Source organism: Mustelus asterias, chromosome 14, assembly GCF_964213995.1.
Source record: "Mustelus asterias chromosome 14, sMusAst1.hap1.1, whole genome shotgun sequence".
Taxonomy (NCBI): Eukaryota; Metazoa; Chordata; class Chondrichthyes; order Carcharhiniformes; family Triakidae; genus Mustelus; species Mustelus asterias.
Window position 1 is genome coordinate 56,939,739 of NC_135814.1, and position 19,972 is coordinate 56,959,710.

The following is a 19,972-nucleotide window of genomic DNA, read 5'->3' on the forward strand; positions in this document are numbered from 1 at the left end:
TGGGTATATCTCTCCAGTTTGAATATATCTCTCGAGGATGGGTATGTTTCTGTATGATGGGTATATCTCTCTAATTTGGGTATATCTCTCTAGGATGGGTATGTTTCTGTATGATGGGTATATCTCTCCAGTTTGGGTATATCTCTCTAGGATGGGTATGTTTCTGTATGATGGGTATATCTCTCTAGTTTGGGTATATCTCTCCAGGATGGGTATGTTTCTGTATGATGGGTATATCTCTATAGTTTGGGTATATCTCTCTAGGATGGGTATGTTTCTGTATGATGGGTATATCTCTCTAGTTTGGGTATATCTCTCCAGGATGGGTATGTTTCTGTATGATGGGTATATCTCTCTAGTTTGGGTATATCTCTCTAGGATGGGTATGTTTCTGTATGATGGGTATATCTCTCTAATTTGGGTATATCTCTCTAGGATGGGTATGTTTCTGTATGATGGGTATATCTCTCCAGTTTGGGTATATCTCTCTAGGAGGGTATGTTTCTGTATGATGGGTATATCTCTGCAGGATGAGTATGTTTCTGTATGATGGGTATATCTCTCTAGTTTGGGTATATCTCTGCAGGATGGGTATATCTCTCTAGTTTGGCTGTGATTTTGTAGTAACTTTTCGGGACACAGACGGTGCCAGCTCTCAGGAGCTGCGGAGCCACATGCTGCCTGTGGTCACGTGGCTAGCGGGGCCAGCCTGGGTGAGATGAAGGCGGTTTTTTTGGCAGCTCCGGTGTGGCCGGCCGGCTCGGCCGCCCTGATGGCCGGACTCTGCTAACATGAAGGTGCAGGAGTGAAGGGAGAGGCCGGGAGTGAGGAGCCAGCCCAGCCGCGGCGTCGCTTTACCATGACAGCGTTAGCCGCCGCCTCCTTCTTCTCCAACATTTGCAATTTCGGCGGATGCGGCCTCACCTTTAACACCCTGGCTGAACTTATCGAGCACATCGAGGACACCCACATAGGTAGGTGGCGGCCGGCCCCGCTCCCCGCGGCTGCCGCAGCTGTCAGAGCCGGGCTGGAGTGGAGTGGCCTGGGCCTGGCCCCGGCCCGGCCCGCGGGGAGCCGGGTTATCGGCCTCCTCTCCCCGCACATCACAGCCCCAGTCAGGGGGAGCTAAAGGTGCAGCTCCACAACGCCCCCCCCGGGGCTGAGGACATCGCCCCCCCCCCCCCCCGGGGGCTGAGGGCAACGCCCCCCCCCCCGGGGCTGAGGGCATTGCCCCCCCCCGGGGCTGAGGGCATTGCCCCCCCCCGGGGCTGAGGGCATTGCCCCCCCGGGGCTGAGGGCATTGCCCCCCCCCGGGGCTGAGGGCATTGCCCCGCCGGGGCTGAGGGCATTGCCCCCCCCGGGGCTGAGGGCATTGCCCCCCCCCGGGGCTGAGGGCATTGCCCCCCCCGGGGCTGAGGGCATTGCCCCCCCCGGGGCTGAGGGCATTGCCCCCCCCCGGGGCTGAGGGCATTGCCCCCCCCCGGGGCTGAGGGCATTGCCCCCCCCCGGGGCTGAGGGCATTGCCCCCCCCCGGGGCTGAGGGCATTGCCCCCCCCCGGGGCTGAGGGCATTGCCCCCCCCCGGGGCTGAGGGCATTGCCCCCAAGGGGCTGAGGGCATTGCCCCCAAGGGGCTGAGGGCATTGCCCCCCCCTGGGGCTGAGGGCATTGCCCCCCCCCCTGGGGCTGAGGGCATTGCCCCCCCCTGGGGCTGAGGGCATTGCCCCCCCCCTGGGGCTGAGGGCATTGCCCCCCCCCGGGGCTGAGGGCATTGCCCCCCCCCTGGGGCTGAGGGCATTGCCCCCCCCGGGGCTGAGGGCATTACCCCCCCCCCCGGGGCTGAGGGCATTGCCCCCCCCGGGGCTGAGGGCATTGCCCCCCCCGGGGCTGAGGGCATTGCCCCCCCCGGGGCTGAGGGCATTGCCCCCCCCGGGGCTGAGGGCATTGCCCCCCCCCGGGGCTGAGGGCATTGCCCCCCCCGGGGCTGAGGGCATTGCCCCCCCCGGGGCTGAGGGCATTGCCCCCCCCGGGGCTGAGGGCATTGCCCCCCCTGGGGCTGAGGGCATTGCCCCCCCTGGGGCTGAGGGCATTGCCCCCCCTGGGGCTGAGGGCATTGCCCCCCCTGGGGCTGAGGGCATTGCCCCCCCGGGGCTGAGGGCATTGCGCCCCCCCCCGGGGCTGAGGGCATTGCCCCCCCTCCCCCAAAGGGACTGATGGCATTGCCCCCCCCCAAAACGGGGCTGAGGGCATTGCCCCCCCCTCAAAACGGGGCTGAGGGCATTGCCCCCCCCTCAAAACGGGGCTGAGGGCATTGCCCCCCCCCCCAAAACGGGACTGAGGGCATTGCCCGCCCCCCCGGGGCTGAGGGCATTGCCGCCCCCCCCCCCCCGGGGCTGAGGGCATTGCCGCCCCCCCCCCGGGGCTGAGGGCATTGCCGCCCCCCCCCGGGGCTGAGGGCATTGCCGCCCCCCCCCGGGGCTGAGGGCATTGCCGCCCCCCCCCGGGGCTGAGGGCATTGCCGCCCCCCCCCGGGGCTGAGGGCATTGCCGCCCCCCCCGGGGCTGAGGGCATTGCCGCCCCCCCCCGGGGCTGAGGGCATTGCCCCCCCCGGGGCTGAGGGCATTGCCCCCCCCGGGGCTGAGGGCATTGCCCCCCCCCCGGGGCTGAGGGCATTGCCCCCCCCCCGGGGCTGAGGGCATTGCCCCCCCCCGGGGCTGAGGGCATTGCCCCCCCCCGGGGATGAGGGCATTGCGCCCCCCCCGGGGCTGAGGGCATTGCCCCCCCTCCGCCAAAGGGACTGATGGCATTGCCCCCCCCCAAAACGGGGCTGAGGGCATTGCCCCCCCCCTCAAAACGGGGCTGAGGGCATTGCCCCCCCCCAAAACGGGACTGAGGGCATTGCCCGCCCCCCCGGGGCTGAGGACATTGCCCCCCCCCCCGGGGCTGAGGGCATTGCCGCCACCCCCCGGGGCTGAGGGCATTGCCCCCCCCCCCCCCGGGGCTGAGGGCATTGCCGCCCCCCCCTCGGGGCTGAGGGCATTGCCCCCCCCCCCCGGGGCTGAGGGCATTGCCCCCCCCCAGGGCTGAGGGCATTGCCCCCCCCCCCGGGGCTGAGGGCATTGCCCCCCCCCGGGGCTGAGGGCATTGCCCCCCCCCCCGGGGCTGAGGGCATTGCCCCCCCCCCGGGGCTGAGGGCATTGCCCCCCCCCGGGGCTGAGGGCATTGCCCCCCCCCGGGGCTGAGGGCATTGCCCCCCCCCGGGGCTGAGGGCATTGCCCCCCCCCCAGGGCTGAGGGCATTGCCCCCCCCCCCCGGGGCTGAGGGCATTGCCCCCCCCTCCCCCCGGGGCTGAGGGCATTGCCCCCCCCTCCCCCCGGGGCTGAGGGCATTGCCTCCCCCTCCCCAACGGGGCTGAGGGCATTGTCCCCCCCCAACGGGGCTGAGGGCATTGCCCCCCCAAACGGGGCTGAGGGCATTGCCCCCCCCCAAACAGGTCTGAGGGCATTGCCCGCCCCCCAACGGGGCTGAGGGCATTTCCCCCCCCCCCCCCAGACGGGGCTGAGGGCATCGCCCTCCCCCCCCCCCCCCCCCCCAGACGGGGCTGAGGGCATCGCCCCCCCCCCCAGACGGGGCTGAGGGCATCGCCCCCCCCCCCCCCCCCAGACGTGGCTGAGGGCTTCGCCCCCCCCCAGACGTGGCTGAGGGCTCCGCCCCCCCCCAGACGTGGCTGAGGGCTCCGCCCCCCCTCCCAGACGTGGCTGAGGGCTCCGCCCCCCCTCCCAGACGTGGCTGAGGGCTTCGCCCCCCCCCAGACGTGGCTGAGGGCTTCGCCCCCCCCCAGACGTGGCTGAGGGCTTCACCCCCCCCAGACGTGGCTGAGGGCTTCGCCCCCCCCCAGATGGGGCTGAGGGCATCGCCCCCCAACCCCCCAAACGGGGCTGAGGGCATCGGCCCCCAACCCCCCAAACGGGGCTGAGGGCATCGGCCCCCAATCCCCCAAACGGGGCTGAGGGCATCGCCCCCCAACTACCCCCAAACGGGGCTGAGGGCATCGCTGCCCCCCCCAGGGCTGAGGGCATTGCCCCCCCTCCCATGGGGCTGAGGGCATCAGTGAATGAGCTGGGTAGCAAAGGTGGCCTCTCCCTCAGAGCATCGTGCCCTCACCTGATGGTGGGCAGGAGAGGGAGGCACACTCTCTCTCAGCACCAAATTCCCTCTTGCTTTCCGCCTGCAAAGTACCAGTGCGCCTGCAGTGCGATGTATGGTTAGCATCACTCCTTTAAATGATTGCATTCAGTCGCGGGATGGCTTTGGTTGGTTTGGGTCCCCCACCCCCACGCACAAACTTACTTTTTTTCCTTTTACCCTTCTTTTAATGGTGGTTGGTAAAATCAAGATGCATTTTTGTTATATTCACGAAATACAGAACTATTTATTTTTTTGGTTTAAATCAGATTTTTATTTATGAGCATCATGCTCCCAGTCTCTGGGTAACAAAGCAGGCTGACCTGTCTTAAAAGTAATGTATTACTTACTCATCCTTGCAATTGTGAACTTGGTGATGGCAGTACTTCAACAAATGCTGGTTGCTTCTGTAATTTTATTTTAAAAGTCTGATGCTTGATTAGTTTTATAAGGTGGAAACATTGGAAGAGTTTTGATAAATTTATTTCAGAAGCTCTTTAAATATTCATGTAAGATTACACTTGTGTGATGGTGCAAAAGTGGTTTACTTGTGAGTAAACATTTACTTACAGTTTATTAATTAGCCTCTCAGAGTTTTTGCTTGTACGCTACATTTAAATTGCTCTCTTCAAGTCTAAAAACTTTGCATGGAGCACATTATTTGTTTGAATTTGTAAGAAGGCATCTGTTATATTGCCTGGCTTTGAATTCAAGACACCTTAGATAGTTAAAATGAAAATACCATTGGCTATCAAGTTGAGGATGCAATAAGTTTATGTGGTTTCAGTTCACTTTGAGCTTTGTCCTGGCCGAGGCCTTTGGATATAATTAGGTACATATTAGTTTGTTAGGATTGTTGGAGAAAATAACAGAAGCTCGCATTGCTGAACTTAGTAGGGGAGACATTTCTAAGGCTAGAATTAAAAATAAAGTCACTTGGTTAAAGAGTAAAGGGAACTTTGCTCCTGTGCGTGATCAGTGCTGCCTTTTTCTTCGGGTATTTGGTGACATTGGGTGCTTAAACTTCCAAAATGCTCTGTTCATCTTCTCCTGCAGAATAATTTGCTTTCCCTTTCAAGAGATGAAAAAAAGTTATGATTTATATTTCAGTATAGTTTCAAAACATTGTCCTCTCCACATCATAATGTTTCGCTAATGTGCTGAGGCAATGATTAATTCCAGCATTGTTGCATAACTGTGAAAAGGCATTAGAGGTGAGTGGGTCAGTGCTGCCCACAGAGGAGCACTTTCTAGATATGATTACTAGATGTATAACGGTTATATGTGAGAACATATCTTCCCTACCCAGCCATTAACTATGATGGATTTCTGAGGGAGGGGTATGCAATGTATACTCAGTTTAGACATTGTCAGTTATTTACCATTTGTAAAAAATGGCGAGTTGTATATGGTATGAATATTTCTATTTATGATCCTGCTGTTCATTTCATTTTATTTTAAATATCTTTGGCAATTGTTTATGGTGTACAACTTTTCAAGAGAAAGAAAAGATGTTTGGAACTCCAGAGGGATTTTCCTTCCATCAAATGTTCGTTTTAATTTTACCATCTAAACAGCACTTCTATTGTCACAAAGCTGAGAGATGAAATGTAAAGCTCACTTTTTTTGTTCATGAATACTTGAATCACTAGTAGAAATTGCATTGTTTATGGAGATTGGCTAATTAACAAAAGGATATCTGACTAGTGATGGTGAATTATAATTTTTCTTTCGTATCTAAGAAAGATGCCTTACTCAGTATAATAGTTAGATTTTGATACTCATTTTCAACAGTGAATCCTAAAAATTGGGGTAATTGTATGAAAGGTGTATTGTGACGGAACTTGTGTATACTTGTATGACTGCGAAATTGTTTTATTAGTTAAAAAGAGATGAGGTTCAAATAGAAATGTGTTTATTTCATACGGTTGTTTCTAGTTCTAACATAATTAGTGACTTGATTTGAAACTTCAGTTAATAAAATCTGTTGCATTCACACCCAATGTTCTGTTCCTCCCAGTTGCCGTTAAGATTACTTACTTTCCTGCACCATTTTCATTTATAATATGTCTGCAGATCCTAACTTCCTCTTGTCAACTTTTTTCTTGGATTTCTGGGTTTGCATTTATAATGGCTCAGACTATGTAAACTTGCCACTGTAATTATATACTCCAGTGGCGTTTTAGTGTCTTAGCTGATATCAGAGAAATGCTTATGTTGCAACCAACTCTGCTTTCTAAGTTTTCCATATTTTGCTGGTCAGCAGTGAATGATCATAAATCAAAATATTGTGGAAAATAAGGACAGAATATATGACTTGAAAGTGAGGATTGCATAACATCTGAGTCTTGGTCCAATTACCCTTGTTTTCACCTCACCGCCCCTCTTCACCTGAAGATTGTACTTGGCTTTGATTGGTATATTGATTGGATGGTTTACACTGCCTTTAATACTTTGATGCCAGTAATTATAATGGAGAAAAACTCTTATCTAAACAGTGCAACACATGATAATAGATAAACCTTATTTAAGTACTTCACTTGCTGTTTAGTGAGGGACCAAATGAATCACCAAATATTTTCAGAAAAAGTTTGGGTTGTCCTTTATTTCACTATTGGAAATCCTATATTGGACCAGAATTGACTGTCAGGACAATGGTGTACAAATTTTGCACAGCAATTTTTGGTGAGGGCATATACTTGCATGAATGCCAAAATCTGGAAGCTTATGCAAAATATGTTGCTTTGCAGAAACTGCATCTTGCTTTTTTTTATTCATTCGCCTGACCTTTTTTGAAATGTATTAAATGACATAAAGTTCCTGCGCTTGCACAGTAGATACACATATATAAATTAGAACTTGTCCATTTTCCATCTAATCCCTTTTAATGAAACAAGTTCTTCATATTATGAAAGACATTGGAGGAAGTGCAAAGAGATTCCCAAGTATCATACCAGAACTGAGAAGATGTACATACTAGGAAAGGCTGATCAGGCTGGCACTTTCTTCCCTAGAAAAGAGAAAGCTGAGGGGTGAGTTCTTTAAGGTTATGAAAGAGTTAATAGAGCAGGTGTGAAAAAGATATTTCCACATGTGGGTGTATACCAAAACTAAGGACCATAAATATAAGATAGTCGTCAATAAATTCAATAAGAAATTCAGGAGAAACATCTATTACCCATGGAGTGGTATGTTTGGGGGAGAGGTTGGAAAATTTAGGATTGTTCTCTTCCTCAGAAAGAAAAGGACTAAGGTGATCAAATATAGATTTTCAGGATAAGAGGTTTATAAAGTAGATGGAGAAAATCTATTCCCGAGCGAGTGTGGGTGAATAACTAACTGGCATAGATTTTAAAATCATTGACAAAAGACCGAGAGGAGGTATTATTTCATTTGCGAGTTGATGAGATTTGGAATGCTCCACTTGGAAAACTGGTGGAAACTAATTTCTTAAATTCTGTTTAAAAGGAGTTGGACGGGTACTTGAGAAACAAAAAGCAGGAATGTGAAACTAAGCTTGACTACAGTTTTGAAGAGCTAGCTGGATGATCTCCTTCTGTACTTTTAAGTTTCCATGATTCTAAGGATGTGGAACACTCAATGATGAGTGTTCAATTTAAAAAAATACTCTAATGGGATGTGTATGTCACTGGCTAGGCCAGATTTTTTTATTGCCAAACCTCAGAAGGTGATGGTGCCTTATTGAACCGTGCATAGCTGCAGTCCATGTGGTGTAGGTACCCACAGTGTTGAGGTCGATGCTGGGTGATCTGCCTAGTTTCATTCCTTTTTGTGGACCTCATAACGATTTGATACAACTGAATGGCTTGCTAGGCCATTACAGAGGGCATTTAAGAATCAACCACATTGTTTTGGGGCTGGGAGTCACATCAGGACAGTGCATTAGTGAACCACTAATCCAGCCTGGAGGTGACGAAGACATGAATGGAATGCTCAAGCACCAGATGAGCTGAGGCAGGATCAGAATCAAATGATTATGGAGGTGGCAGTAGAGTTTTGATAATGGTGTGGATATGAGGCAGAAGATTTATCTCAGAGTAAATTGCAACACTAAGTTTGTGAACGGTCTTAAAACATTTGCCAGATCTTAGGATAAGTACTTAAAAAAAAAAGTCAGTGTTCTTGTTCTATAGCTGAGAGAGATTGTATCTTTCCTCATCCTAATTTTAAATTTTTAAATCATAGCCTCATGTTATCACTTGATTTATCATCTGTATTTTGTTGATAAAATCTGCCAAGCTCCCTAATTTTCATCCATAGAATAATTGACCTCCCTATTCTGATATATCCCAGTAGTCTAACTGTAGATCTTGTAAACTTCAGATCCCCATTCCAATCTGTCTAAGTCTGGAGCTGCCAAAGTAGAGATCACCCCAATGCAGCAAAGCACCACTTATTCACTGTGTTCACAGGATAAGAATTATAGTCATGATATTTGTTCCGCAAAGCACCACAAAATCCGAATATCAAAAAAAACTGTTGTAAATCAGTGGTCTTCATGTTGTTATCTACCGGCCATAAACATTTCCATTATTTAAAAAAAGCTCTCGCTCTCTAACTCTGCATGAACAACTTCATGGGATGCTTATAAGTGGAATAAATGTTACAATAGTCTTGATACAATGCTGTTTTGTGTGATTATAATTTTATGTTGTGGTGATTATCAACTTTTATAAAAACTCTTGATAGTAAAACTAATCTAGATATGTATGTTTTTAATAGTAATTTTCCAATAATGGCTTTGAAATTGTGATTTTAACAGATGAAGTTGTAGAGAAGGTTGGTAGCCTCGCGCTAAATTGCTTTTGCACACAGACATGTACTTAATTCACTCTTGATGAATGTGTAACATCAAGAAAGCCAAGATTTTTATTTATGTTTACATTTCTTGATGCTTCACTTCTGCTATCCTCACTTACAATTGTGAACTAACTTAGCTGATGCAACATTGACATTATTGATTATGTATGCTGTCTGTCAATTCCACAACAATCCTTATTAGTAGGAGTTTCTGATTTTGGAACAGTTGAGGGCACTTGTTGAGATATATTGGGAGGTAATTGCAGAAATAGGGTTGGTTATGGCATTTGAAGATAAGGTGGATCTTAACATCAATTTACTGGGATGAGAAATGGTTGTGTTTGTCAAGGACAGGGATAATAACTTGGTGCTGTTGAAAATGCAAGCTTTGCTGATTTGGAGATGAGCAGATTTGATTTGGAGAGTTTTAGTAGCTGCAGAGAGAAATCCATTTGGGAGCAGGTGATGCTGCAGATATGAAAGGAAGCGTTTCTTGGTGACTGATTACATAGATGAGTCAACTGAGCTTTGGTTTGAGAAGTGCACCAACGTCAGGAATATTTGAACTTGCCATAGCTGGGGTAGCTGATGGAGTCAAAGTCAGTGATGCAAAGGTGATGCAAGTGGGTTCATGTTTGCTGATACTTAGCATGATGAATCTATGGCTTATTAAGGTCTTTTGATGTTGAGCAAACAACTGGAGAGAATGCCAATGTTCTTCGGGTTGATGGCGATGAAGATATGATCAGAAGCTGTCCTTCCTCATAATTATAGATGTGGTCAAGAAGTAGTGTACAAATTATGAAGTGGAGCAGGACAATAGACTGATAACTATAAAGTAGTCAAATAATCATTTGAAATTATGAATAATGTTCATTACTTGAGACCTAGAATGTATGTGACAGCATGAGAAATGCTACTGCTATGGATAGCCTGGTTCTAGTTAATGTTTGGGAGTCCATTCAAAAAGATTCAGAAAAGCTGGATTTTAGAGAAACCACTGGCAATAAAGTGAAGACTGAAGAAAAGTTCAATTAGACAGTGATTCTCTCTGGAATCTAATAAGCAATTCTCATCAGTTGCTGATTTCTACATCTATTTTTATTCACCATATATTTAGTTTCATTGTAATTATGGTAATTTGATAATTATATATTGTAAGCTATATTAATCATATTTCATTTACCTTTCTATTTTTACCAATACTAGTTTTATAAGATGGTTCCAAAAGATTTAGATCACCTGGATAATTACTGGTTTTTTATTGTACCTTAGTTTCTTCTGTCATATATTTATCAAGGGATGGATTAAATGGTAGGGTACATCCTTTTTGCTGTCATTTAAGTTGTTGTATTCAAACAGAAAATTTCTGAACTTAAGCCCTTCAGTACATTGTTCAGGTTGTGAAGAAAATTTTATACAAGATCTTTTTACCATTGGCCTACATGCGCTAGCTTGGCTGAGAAAAGAAAAGGACTGGCTGAGAGAAGAAAAGGGAGTCATAATGTAAAGGCAGGGTAGAAGCTCAGTTCAACTGCAACCAGTTACTACTTTTGTGGTCTGGGATATGAGACATTAATTTTGGGATCCATTTCTGGAGGCTTGTTCTGAAGGAAAATACAAGGTTCATAAACACTGTGTTTGTAGAATAGAATCTCTAAGTGCAGAAGGAGGCCATTTTATACCGACCACAATCCCCTCCAGGCCCTATTCCCGTAACCCCGCATATTTACCCTGCTAATCCCCCTGACAGGGTCAATTTATCATAGCCAATCAACCTAACCTGTACATCTTTTGGATTGTGGGAGGAAACTGGTGCACCTGGAGAAACGCAGATATGGGGAGAATGTGCAAACTCCACACAGACAGTGACCTGAGGCCGGAATTGAATCCGGGTCCCTGGCACTGTGAGGCAGCAGTGCTAACCACTGTGCCACCATGCTGCCCCATGTTCATTGAATATCAACTGTGTTTAATTTAATGTAGGTGCTGGGCATTAACTGAGGAATCATTTATGTTCCTATAAAAAAGGAACAGACTGAAACTATGGTGGTTAGATTAGATGTTCATGTTTGTAATGTACCCCTGTAAATAGATGCTTGTAAAGATTGGCTTTCGAGAGCATAACATCATGGAATACATTCCTGCTAGGCATGAGGCTACTTGGGAGAGGATTAAATATGAGACCCAGATAATCGGGAGTGTTGATGACCCCTGGATTTTATAGTTCTTTTTGAACTGCTTTCCTTTGTAATGTTATCTGCTATCATCCTTTTGTTTTTCCCTCCATCTCTTTTACCTATCTGCTTAAGGTCTCCTGTCTGGAATAGTGCATGTGTTTTAGTGCAAGCTGCAAGTTGTAATCCACCTGTATTAGAGTACATTGCTCAATTTGCTGACCCTGCTTGTTCTGTGCTTTTGCTGTGTTTTGAATGGTTTGCATTCTTGTTCAAATTTAATATCCTGGATTTCTACCATCGGGTTTGTGCTGGACTAAGATATGACTGCCATGACTTTTCATTGCTGCTCAATTGATTCACGTTTGAAGTTGACCTGTACCAGCCTACAGTATCACGCACTTTCTGTTGTTACCTGCTGAGTATTAGGATTGTATGTCAGTGCATTACTGGTGTCTCTGCTCTATTCTGCTGCTTTTTTGGTGCCTAGCTAGAAAGTTGCTTTTTCTTGGTCTGAAGTCTATCGTTGACTTCTTGGTTTTGCTGTGACCTCCATATTTTGCGACTGCGTGGAAATTCTAATCTCTTGGGGCAGCACAGCGTTAAGCACTGCTGCCTCCCAGCACCAGGGACTCGGGTTCGATTCCCGACTTGGTTCACTGTGTGTGCAGAGTCTGCACGTTCTCCCCGTGTCTGCGTGGGTTTCCTCCGGTTGCTCCGGTTTCCTCCCACAATCTGAAACTCGTGCTGGTTAGGTGCATCGACCTGAACAGGCGCAGGAGTGTGGCGACGAGGGGAATTTCATAGTCATTTCATTGCAGTGTTAATGTAAGCCTTACTTGTGACTAATAAATAAAAACTTGGACTGCCTCAATTTTACTACCTGGTCTAATGCCTTATTTTTGTACTCCATTGCATGGAATTTTTCACTGCAGTCTAAGCTAGTTCCAATTCTTTCCAGCTAATTGCCACCTGGCTCTGGTTTCTTCTTCGCTGCTGAATGACATTTGCTTTCCATTGCTTTCCATTAGTTCAAATACCGACAAACCACTTATTCTTTAGCAATCTTCATTGAATTAGGTTGGACTGGCTCCAGCATCTATTACTGCTGTTTCTGATCTTCAATGGTTCTCACTCCCAGCAGCTGTTCCTTGAAATGCCTATACTGATCACACGGATTTGACTTTCGCAGGACCCTGGCTGCTCTTGAACTTCACCCCTAATGCTTCTTGCTCTTATCCTTTTATACAGGATCTGTTGGTGTGCATTACTAAAGCAGAGGCTTCAATATATCTTTGACGGACCAACTTCACTTATTCATGATTAACTCTCCATGCACCTTTGCATATCTTTTCTTTTCCACTTCATATCTGCCCCTCCACTCATTGTTGGATTCACTTACTCTCCCACATGGGCTCCAAACCTGGCTGTTGGTTCCTTGATACTCCTGCTGACTCCATATCTGTCTACAAATCAATTACTTTCCACACCTGATTCTTGTATTGCCTATTTGAAAATTGTCTATTTTCTGTTCACAACACAACATGTCTTCTTGCCCTACCTACGCATTCTAAATTCCCTCAGAGCCCATTTGCTGCCTTTCTCATTATCCCTAATAGGTCCTTTGCTCTTGTCACCTTTCTTTTCATCCAGTCATACCATCTTTCATTTCCCACTCTTCTGTCTTCATACTCTCCACCACAGGCTTGAGATGCCCTTGATAAATTCACATCTATCATCTGTGCTCTTAACATTTGAGACACCTATCAATTCCTCCATATGAATAGTAACTAACTCTCCTATTCTCTCTTGCTTGCCATGCATACTGGGAGTTGATTTTGCCAACTACCTTGCCATTCCACTTGCCACTGCCATTTCAGATTTTACCAATGGATCAACAATCATTGCTCATCTTACTTCCCTCCAGAATACCTGCACACTCATAAACATTGACCTTGCCATCCCCAATCAAATGAATATTTGTGCTGACATCATGACTGTGACATAAATGTAGCTCACTGCTTGCAAACCTTGCCTTTGACAGAAGTCTTCCTGCCTGGAACCATAATTTCCACTATTTAAAGATTGTGATGACTTAAAGTCATTGTCTTCAAATCCTCCTTCCTAGCCACTGTCTCCGGTTGTGCCAAACAGTTTGAAGTCTGAGCAGAACTTTTGGTCCTATGTTATTTCCATTACAAAGGCTGCCCACTTCCATTACATTGTCCACGTACACTGGGACAGGAGTGAATCTGCTGCTGAAAGACTGATCTGTACTGTTGCTTTTATCATCTCCAGACTCTTTCCAAACTTCTGCTGCCCAGCCTTCTGTCATCATCCTCCATTTGCTTCACATATATCCAGCATCAATCCCTGCTCACACATTTCCCCTCCCCTGTGCTTGGCAATGAACATTGTCTCCCTGGCTCCTGATACCTTAAATTCTTTCAAGGCCTTACCTCTTTGCTACTACCTTCAACCTGCTGGGGATGGAGTTCCTCTTACTCAGGCATTTTGTGCATCCCTCACCATTGCTAGAGGCTTCTTGGCCCTTTGCTCTAGAATTGGTTTCTCAGACCACTCTTTTAAGAACCTCCTTACAGACATAGACAGCGAGCTGAAGATTAGAAGCTATGTTTTCCTGGTGGCATTCTTTTTAACAAAGCACCTTGGGACGCTTTTTTTCATTGGAAGAGCAAAAGGTTGCATTTAGATATCACAATTAAAGATAAGTATGGCTGTAGGCATAACTTGTGTCTAGAAAGATATATTATTTCCAAGTGCTGGTATCGAGGAGTATGCAGTTAAACGTTTGGAAAGTTTAGTGAATAATGGAGGATCAGCAAGGGTTGGGGAGAAGGTACCTATGATTGGAGGAACTCTAGCGATTATTCTGGTTGGTCCTGCTACTGACATCATCCTGTGCCCACCTGACATGGGAGAGCAAAATAGCAACAAGCATTGGAGGCTTTACTCAGTGACAGTCATTGGCCATGCTACCAAAACTGGCTGAGGCTCAGGGGATGCCAGCAGGGGAGAGGCACAGGGTAAGGAGATGAAGAGAGAGTGGGGCCTCCACCTAAATGAATTATGCTGTCTTGCTCTCAAATTCTTTAGAGACACTGACAGTTTGGTCTGCAGGGACACTCTCAAGAGGATACTATTGATTTGGACCCTCTGTGCATCATGGAGCAGGAGTACAGCTGCACTGGGAATTCAATGTTTTTTGAAGGTTTACTGCATCATAGAGGGCAGTGGTGAACTGGTCCAAGCAGTAGACAATCTTGAGAAAGTTATGGCTGCCTGGTGAATCAATGATACAGTTATAGCTACGGCTCCATGAGAGAAATTGCATCCAAACCTTTTTGGGGGTTTTGTGAAACTTAGCATAATTCAGCTTTTGGTTGCAACAGGAGTTGATCTTAATATATCATTAATAACAATAGTTTGCAGAAAGGTGTGAACAATTGGATAAATATTGAAAGGAAAAAAAATTGCAGGCTCATAAGGAGGAGTATGGCAGGAGTGGGGACTAATTTGATAGCTCTCTCAAAGAACTGCATATGCACAACGGTCTGAATAGCCTCCTTCTGTGCCGTAACATTCTATGATAAAGGACAACCAGCATACCTCTGTCCTTATGGCAAGAGATGGTGAGTGGGGAAGGAATGTATAGTTAATGGGTCAACTACCTCTGTGTAGTAGTATGTGTCTTTAATGGAAGGGTACTTGTGTGCTCAGAGGTTCCATTTAATTTCTCATTAAAATATGGTTGATTATTCAAGGAGGTGCATTTGCTTGGAAAAGAACTGAAATGTGAAGTATATGTGAATTAGACCATTTGTTCTCTAATGGGTAGCTGCAGAATTAATTTGTGTCTTCCCCTTGTTCAACAGTTTGAACTTTGGCAGTCAGTATCCTGATGTATTGAGGGATAAAAAAAATCAAAACCAAAATGCTGGAGAGTGTTAATTGCTTGTAATTAATTTTTAGAAAGAGCTGCAGATGTGAGACTAATTCCCAATAAGTTACCTAGTGGTAAATAATTAGAACTTTTTATTTTGGAAACCAAGTATGGGAGATCTATTTATTTATTAAATCTTTAACTCGTATAGATTCCTTGTTATTTGTGCTGCCTCACTTATCTAAAGAAGGTCAGAGGCTAGGAATACTGAGGCGAGTAACTTACCACCTGACTCCCCAGAGCCTATCCACCATCTACAAGGCACAAGTCAGGAGTATGATGGAATACTCTCCACTTGCCTGGATGCTTTAACAGCACTGAAGAAGCTTGACACCATCCAGGACAAAGCAGCTTGCTTGATTGGCACCACATCTACAAACATTCAATCCCTCCACCACTGACGCTCAGTAGCAGCAGTGTGTACTATCTACAAGATGCACTGCAGCAATTCACCAAAGATCCTTAGACAGCACCTTCCAGCCCACAAGCACTTCCGTCTAGAAGGACAAGGGCAGCAGATAAATGGGAACACCACCACCTGCAAGTTCCCCTCCAAGCTACTCACCACCCTGACTTGGAAATATATTGCTGTTCCTTCACAGTCACTGGGTCAAAATCCTGGAATTCCCTCCCTAACGGCATTGTGGGTCATCCCACAGAACATGGACTGCAGCGATTCAAGAAGGCAGCTCACCACCACCTTCTCAAGGGCAACTAGGGATGGGCAATAAATGCTGGCCAGCCAGCAACACCCATGTCCCACGAATGAATAAAAAAACCCTAATAAAAACACATGAGAATGGGCAAAGAGTCACTGAAAATCTAAAAGTGACCCCCCAGAAATTAAAAAGTTGCCTAGAGAAGAGCTCAAGAAGAACCCGAAAAACAAATACTTTGACCTCTGCAACAGCACAAAAACAAAATATATGGCTGCTGTCTTCCATCCTATTGATGGAAGACAGCAGCTATCCATTTTTATCCTATTTCCTTTTGTTCTTTTTTCCCTACTCTCTCCATATATGCACTTGCTTAAATCCTTTTACATTTCCCAGTTCTGATGAAAGGTCACTATTCTCTCTCTCTCTTCAGATACTGCCTGACCCGCTGTGTGTTTCCAGCATTTCCTGTTTGTAATTTCTAAATCCACAGCTTTTGCAGAATTGTACAGTGTATTGCTGGCACTAAACCTGGAGTACCTGGATGGCACGGTGGCACAGTGGTTAGCACTGTTGCCTCACAGCGCCAGGGACCCGGGTTCAATTCTCAGCTTGGGTCACTGTGTGTGAGTTTGCACATTCTCCCCGTGTCTGCGTGGGCTTCCTCCGGATGCTCCGGTTTCCTCCCACAGTCCAAAGATATGCTGGTTAGGTGGATTGGCCATGCTAAATTGTCCCTTAGTGTCAGGGGGACTGGCTAGGATAAATGCATGGGATTATTGGGTTAGGGCCTGTGTGGAATTGTGGCCGGTGCAGATTCGATGGGCTGAATGGCCTCCTTTTGCACTGTAGGATTCTATGATACTATGCACAGTTTTTATCTCCATACCTAAACAAGAATATGCCTTTTAGATGACTCAGTGAAGGTTCCTGCGATTTAAAAAAAAATTGTCCTGTGATGAGGGGTTGAGTAAATTGGGCCTATACTCTGTAGTTTATAAGAGTGGCCAACAATTTCATTGAAACGTAGAAGATTCTGAAGGGGTTGACAGGATTGACATTGGGAGTTTGTTCCTGGGTGACTGGCTTTGTGGAGGTTGCATGTCCTCCCCGTGTCTGCATGGGTTCCCTCCGGGTGCTCGGGTTTCCTTTCACAGTCCAAAGGTGTGCAGGTTAGCTAGGTTGGCCATGGTAGATGTGCAGGATTATGGGGATAGGGAGGAAGAGAGGCCCTGGGTGGGATGCTCATTCAGAGAGTAGATGCAGACTTGATGGGCCGAATGGTCTCTTTCTTCACTGTCAGGATTCTATGGTTTGATGGTAGATGGTGCAAGTTGACGTTTTCAGCAATCAATCAATGTGATGTGTCAGACTTGTTCCTGCTGTCCATCCAGAATTATTGGATGGGCTTGCTTTCTTTAGGTGGCCTGGAATGGTTATTCTGATTGGTCTAGCTGACAACTGCTCCTCCTGTGTCCCTCAGCGCTGGAATTTCTATGGTACTCAAGTTCAACATTTTCAACCATGTTAGATACCATTTTAACATGTAACAAATAAGCTGGAACAAAGGAAGTAAATCACACACCAGGGTCACACAGTGCTTCTTGTCTTGTCATTTTACCAACAAACACACAGTGCATGCCTAGTACAAATATATTAAGATCACATACCCAATTTATTCATTTTTAATTAATCAAAAGCTTAATTTGTGTATGTGTTGGACAACACTTACCTAGTTATAAAACAAGCCAAGTAAGCAGGTGGGAGAGCAGGGGACGGAGACTGATTAGAATTGGGTTTATTTTGACAAAAGATGGTGAAAAATGATCAGAGGTAAAGTTATTAGATTGTTATTAATGGGATGAGAAAGGACCTGAATTTAAATGCATGGAAAAAGTGCAATCCAATGGAGGCGTAACTATTTCAGAAATGTAAATGTGTTGGATAAGGTGCAAGCTCTGATCAACAATTGAGGGTTGTGTGAGACTGGACTCCATTGATAATTAGAGAGAATAAAGCAAAATGTTGGCTTGGATATTACTATAAAATGAATGGTGAGGCTATAAGCCTCTGAATAAATTGGGCAGCACCTTCCCATCACCACACATGCAGTTAAACATGAAAATTAGGGAGTTGGTGTTTTAGTTATAATACTACCTCAAAACAAAACCTGACAGATAAATAGATGGGCTTGAAGTTGCAGTGCTTATTTGAAAGATACCCTTGAAATACATCAGAAAAAGTTAACTTCAGTCCTTCCCAATGTAAGTTCATTTTCAGAACTTGGTAAGTTTGAATTACTGTCAAACAACCTCGCTGGCAATGGATTAACTTTTACAGGAATGGAGTCTGATTCCTTCACATTTAAATTATTGATCCAGATTTAAAATATATTCCACATTTTATAATTGTACAAATGGAAGCTGAACTCATATCTGTGGATGATATCATCAAGGCACAGCAGGTGGATGAGGAAGAGAGCAAGAATAGATAATTGGGGACTCGAGGTTAGGGTACATTGACAGAAAGAAAACCATTGCTGAAAATGATCTGACTTTAATTGGATAGGGAAGAGTGGAACTTGGTGTTCAGGATGGATTTCCATTCCTTGTGCAAGTGTAAACCCCAGGCTCTCTCTTCGTAGGTGTTTATACTGGATGAGCTGAAATACGGCTTCAATTATAAACTACTTTCTTCCAAAAGTAAATAAAGCACACAGAATAATCAACATAATTTTAGCACAGTTACAAAAATGAAGAACATATAAGCACTCATCTACTTGGTTGCTTTACTGTAAAAGGTCAACCTCTATATTAAACCCAGAACAGTGCTCTTTTTTGTTGTTTCAGTTTGAGTTCTTTGATTTCTAAAAGGATTGCTTTGAAGTTTGGAAAATAGAGTTTATTAACATGTTTCTGGATGTCTTCTAGAATGGTCTGATATTGCTAATAAATTGGCCATTATATAATAATGGGGAAAAGGTGACAGATTTTTAGCCACTGTGATGCTTCACATGAGAAGTCAATGATTAGAGAAAGGCAAAAAATGCTCTGTGAAAGCAAGTTGTTTTCATTGTTAATTGTTTGTTAGCCACATTCCTCCATTTTATTTCCTCTATTTATCCACACCTTTATGATTATTCTTTTTTTGCCTTTTATAAGACGAAGAATGAATTTGCATTTATTATAGTATCATTCACAACTCAATGTCCCAAAATACTTCACAGCCAATTAAGTACTCGTGAATTGTCGTCACTGTTTTATGTAGTAATCTATTCATCTCCAATTTAAAGATTCCTCGCTTCCTATGAGTTGTCCCATTTCTTTTCTCTTAATTTGGGCCAGATCTCTCTCTTCAACGCAACACCCTTCACATTGAACAAGAGCACTCAAATAATTTAGAAGCAACGTTAGAATGTTGTGGCTAAAATCTGTCAATTGTTCTCCTTTTCACGTATGGACAACCTATTAGGATGGAGGTTGATAAAGGTAAAATACTGCAGATGCTGGAATCTGAAACAAAAACAGAGAATGCTGAAAAATCCCAGCAGGGATGACAACTTCGTCAGAGCCAGATCATCCAGACTTGAAATGTTGGTTCTATTCTCTCTCCACAGGATGGAGGTTGATACTGCTGCTGCTGTGTCTTTAATTTCTGACACTACATATCAATGAAAGCTGAACCACCTTCCTTTAAAACCAGCTAACGTGATGTTAAGGACATATGCAGAAGAGATTGACCATATGCAGAAGAGAGTGACCATATGCAGAAGAGATTGACCATATGTAACCTTTTAACGGCACAATGTTGAGTTGAGTCAATAAACAGTGGAGTTGCCTCACCATGTGATGCATGGTAATTTTCCAGCTCTATTTGGGAGATCATGGCTGGGGAAGATAAAACTTAACTAGAATGCTGTCAACAGATTGGTTGATCTAAAACACATCTGTAGCACTTTCTGGATAAATACAAGAAGTGTATTCAAAGAGACACTTGACTCAATAAAAGGAGTTCAAGTGAAACTCAAGATAAAGCTTAATAGTCAACCAAAAAGATCGGAGCTAGAGTGGTATCATATGCAACTCGCCCCAAGGTCAAAGAAGAATTAGTACTACTTGTTAACACTGGTGTGTTCGAACTGGTTACAATGAGTAATTGGGCTGCCCCCATT

General features: G+C 45.7%; 1 protein-coding gene across 1 annotated transcript in view; it reads left to right on the top strand.

Annotated features, from left to right (window-relative positions):
- The first annotated feature begins 714 nt into the window (after positions 1–714).
- Positions 715–19,972, top strand: part of LOC144503696 (juxtaposed with another zinc finger protein 1-like) — a 124,244-nt gene continuing 104,986 nt past the window's right edge. The window contains exon 1 of the mRNA XM_078228442.1: positions 715–974. Coding sequence (XP_078084568.1) covers positions 860–974 — 115 coding nt within the window. The 5' untranslated portion in view covers positions 715–859. The remainder of the gene's footprint in view (positions 975–19,972) is intronic.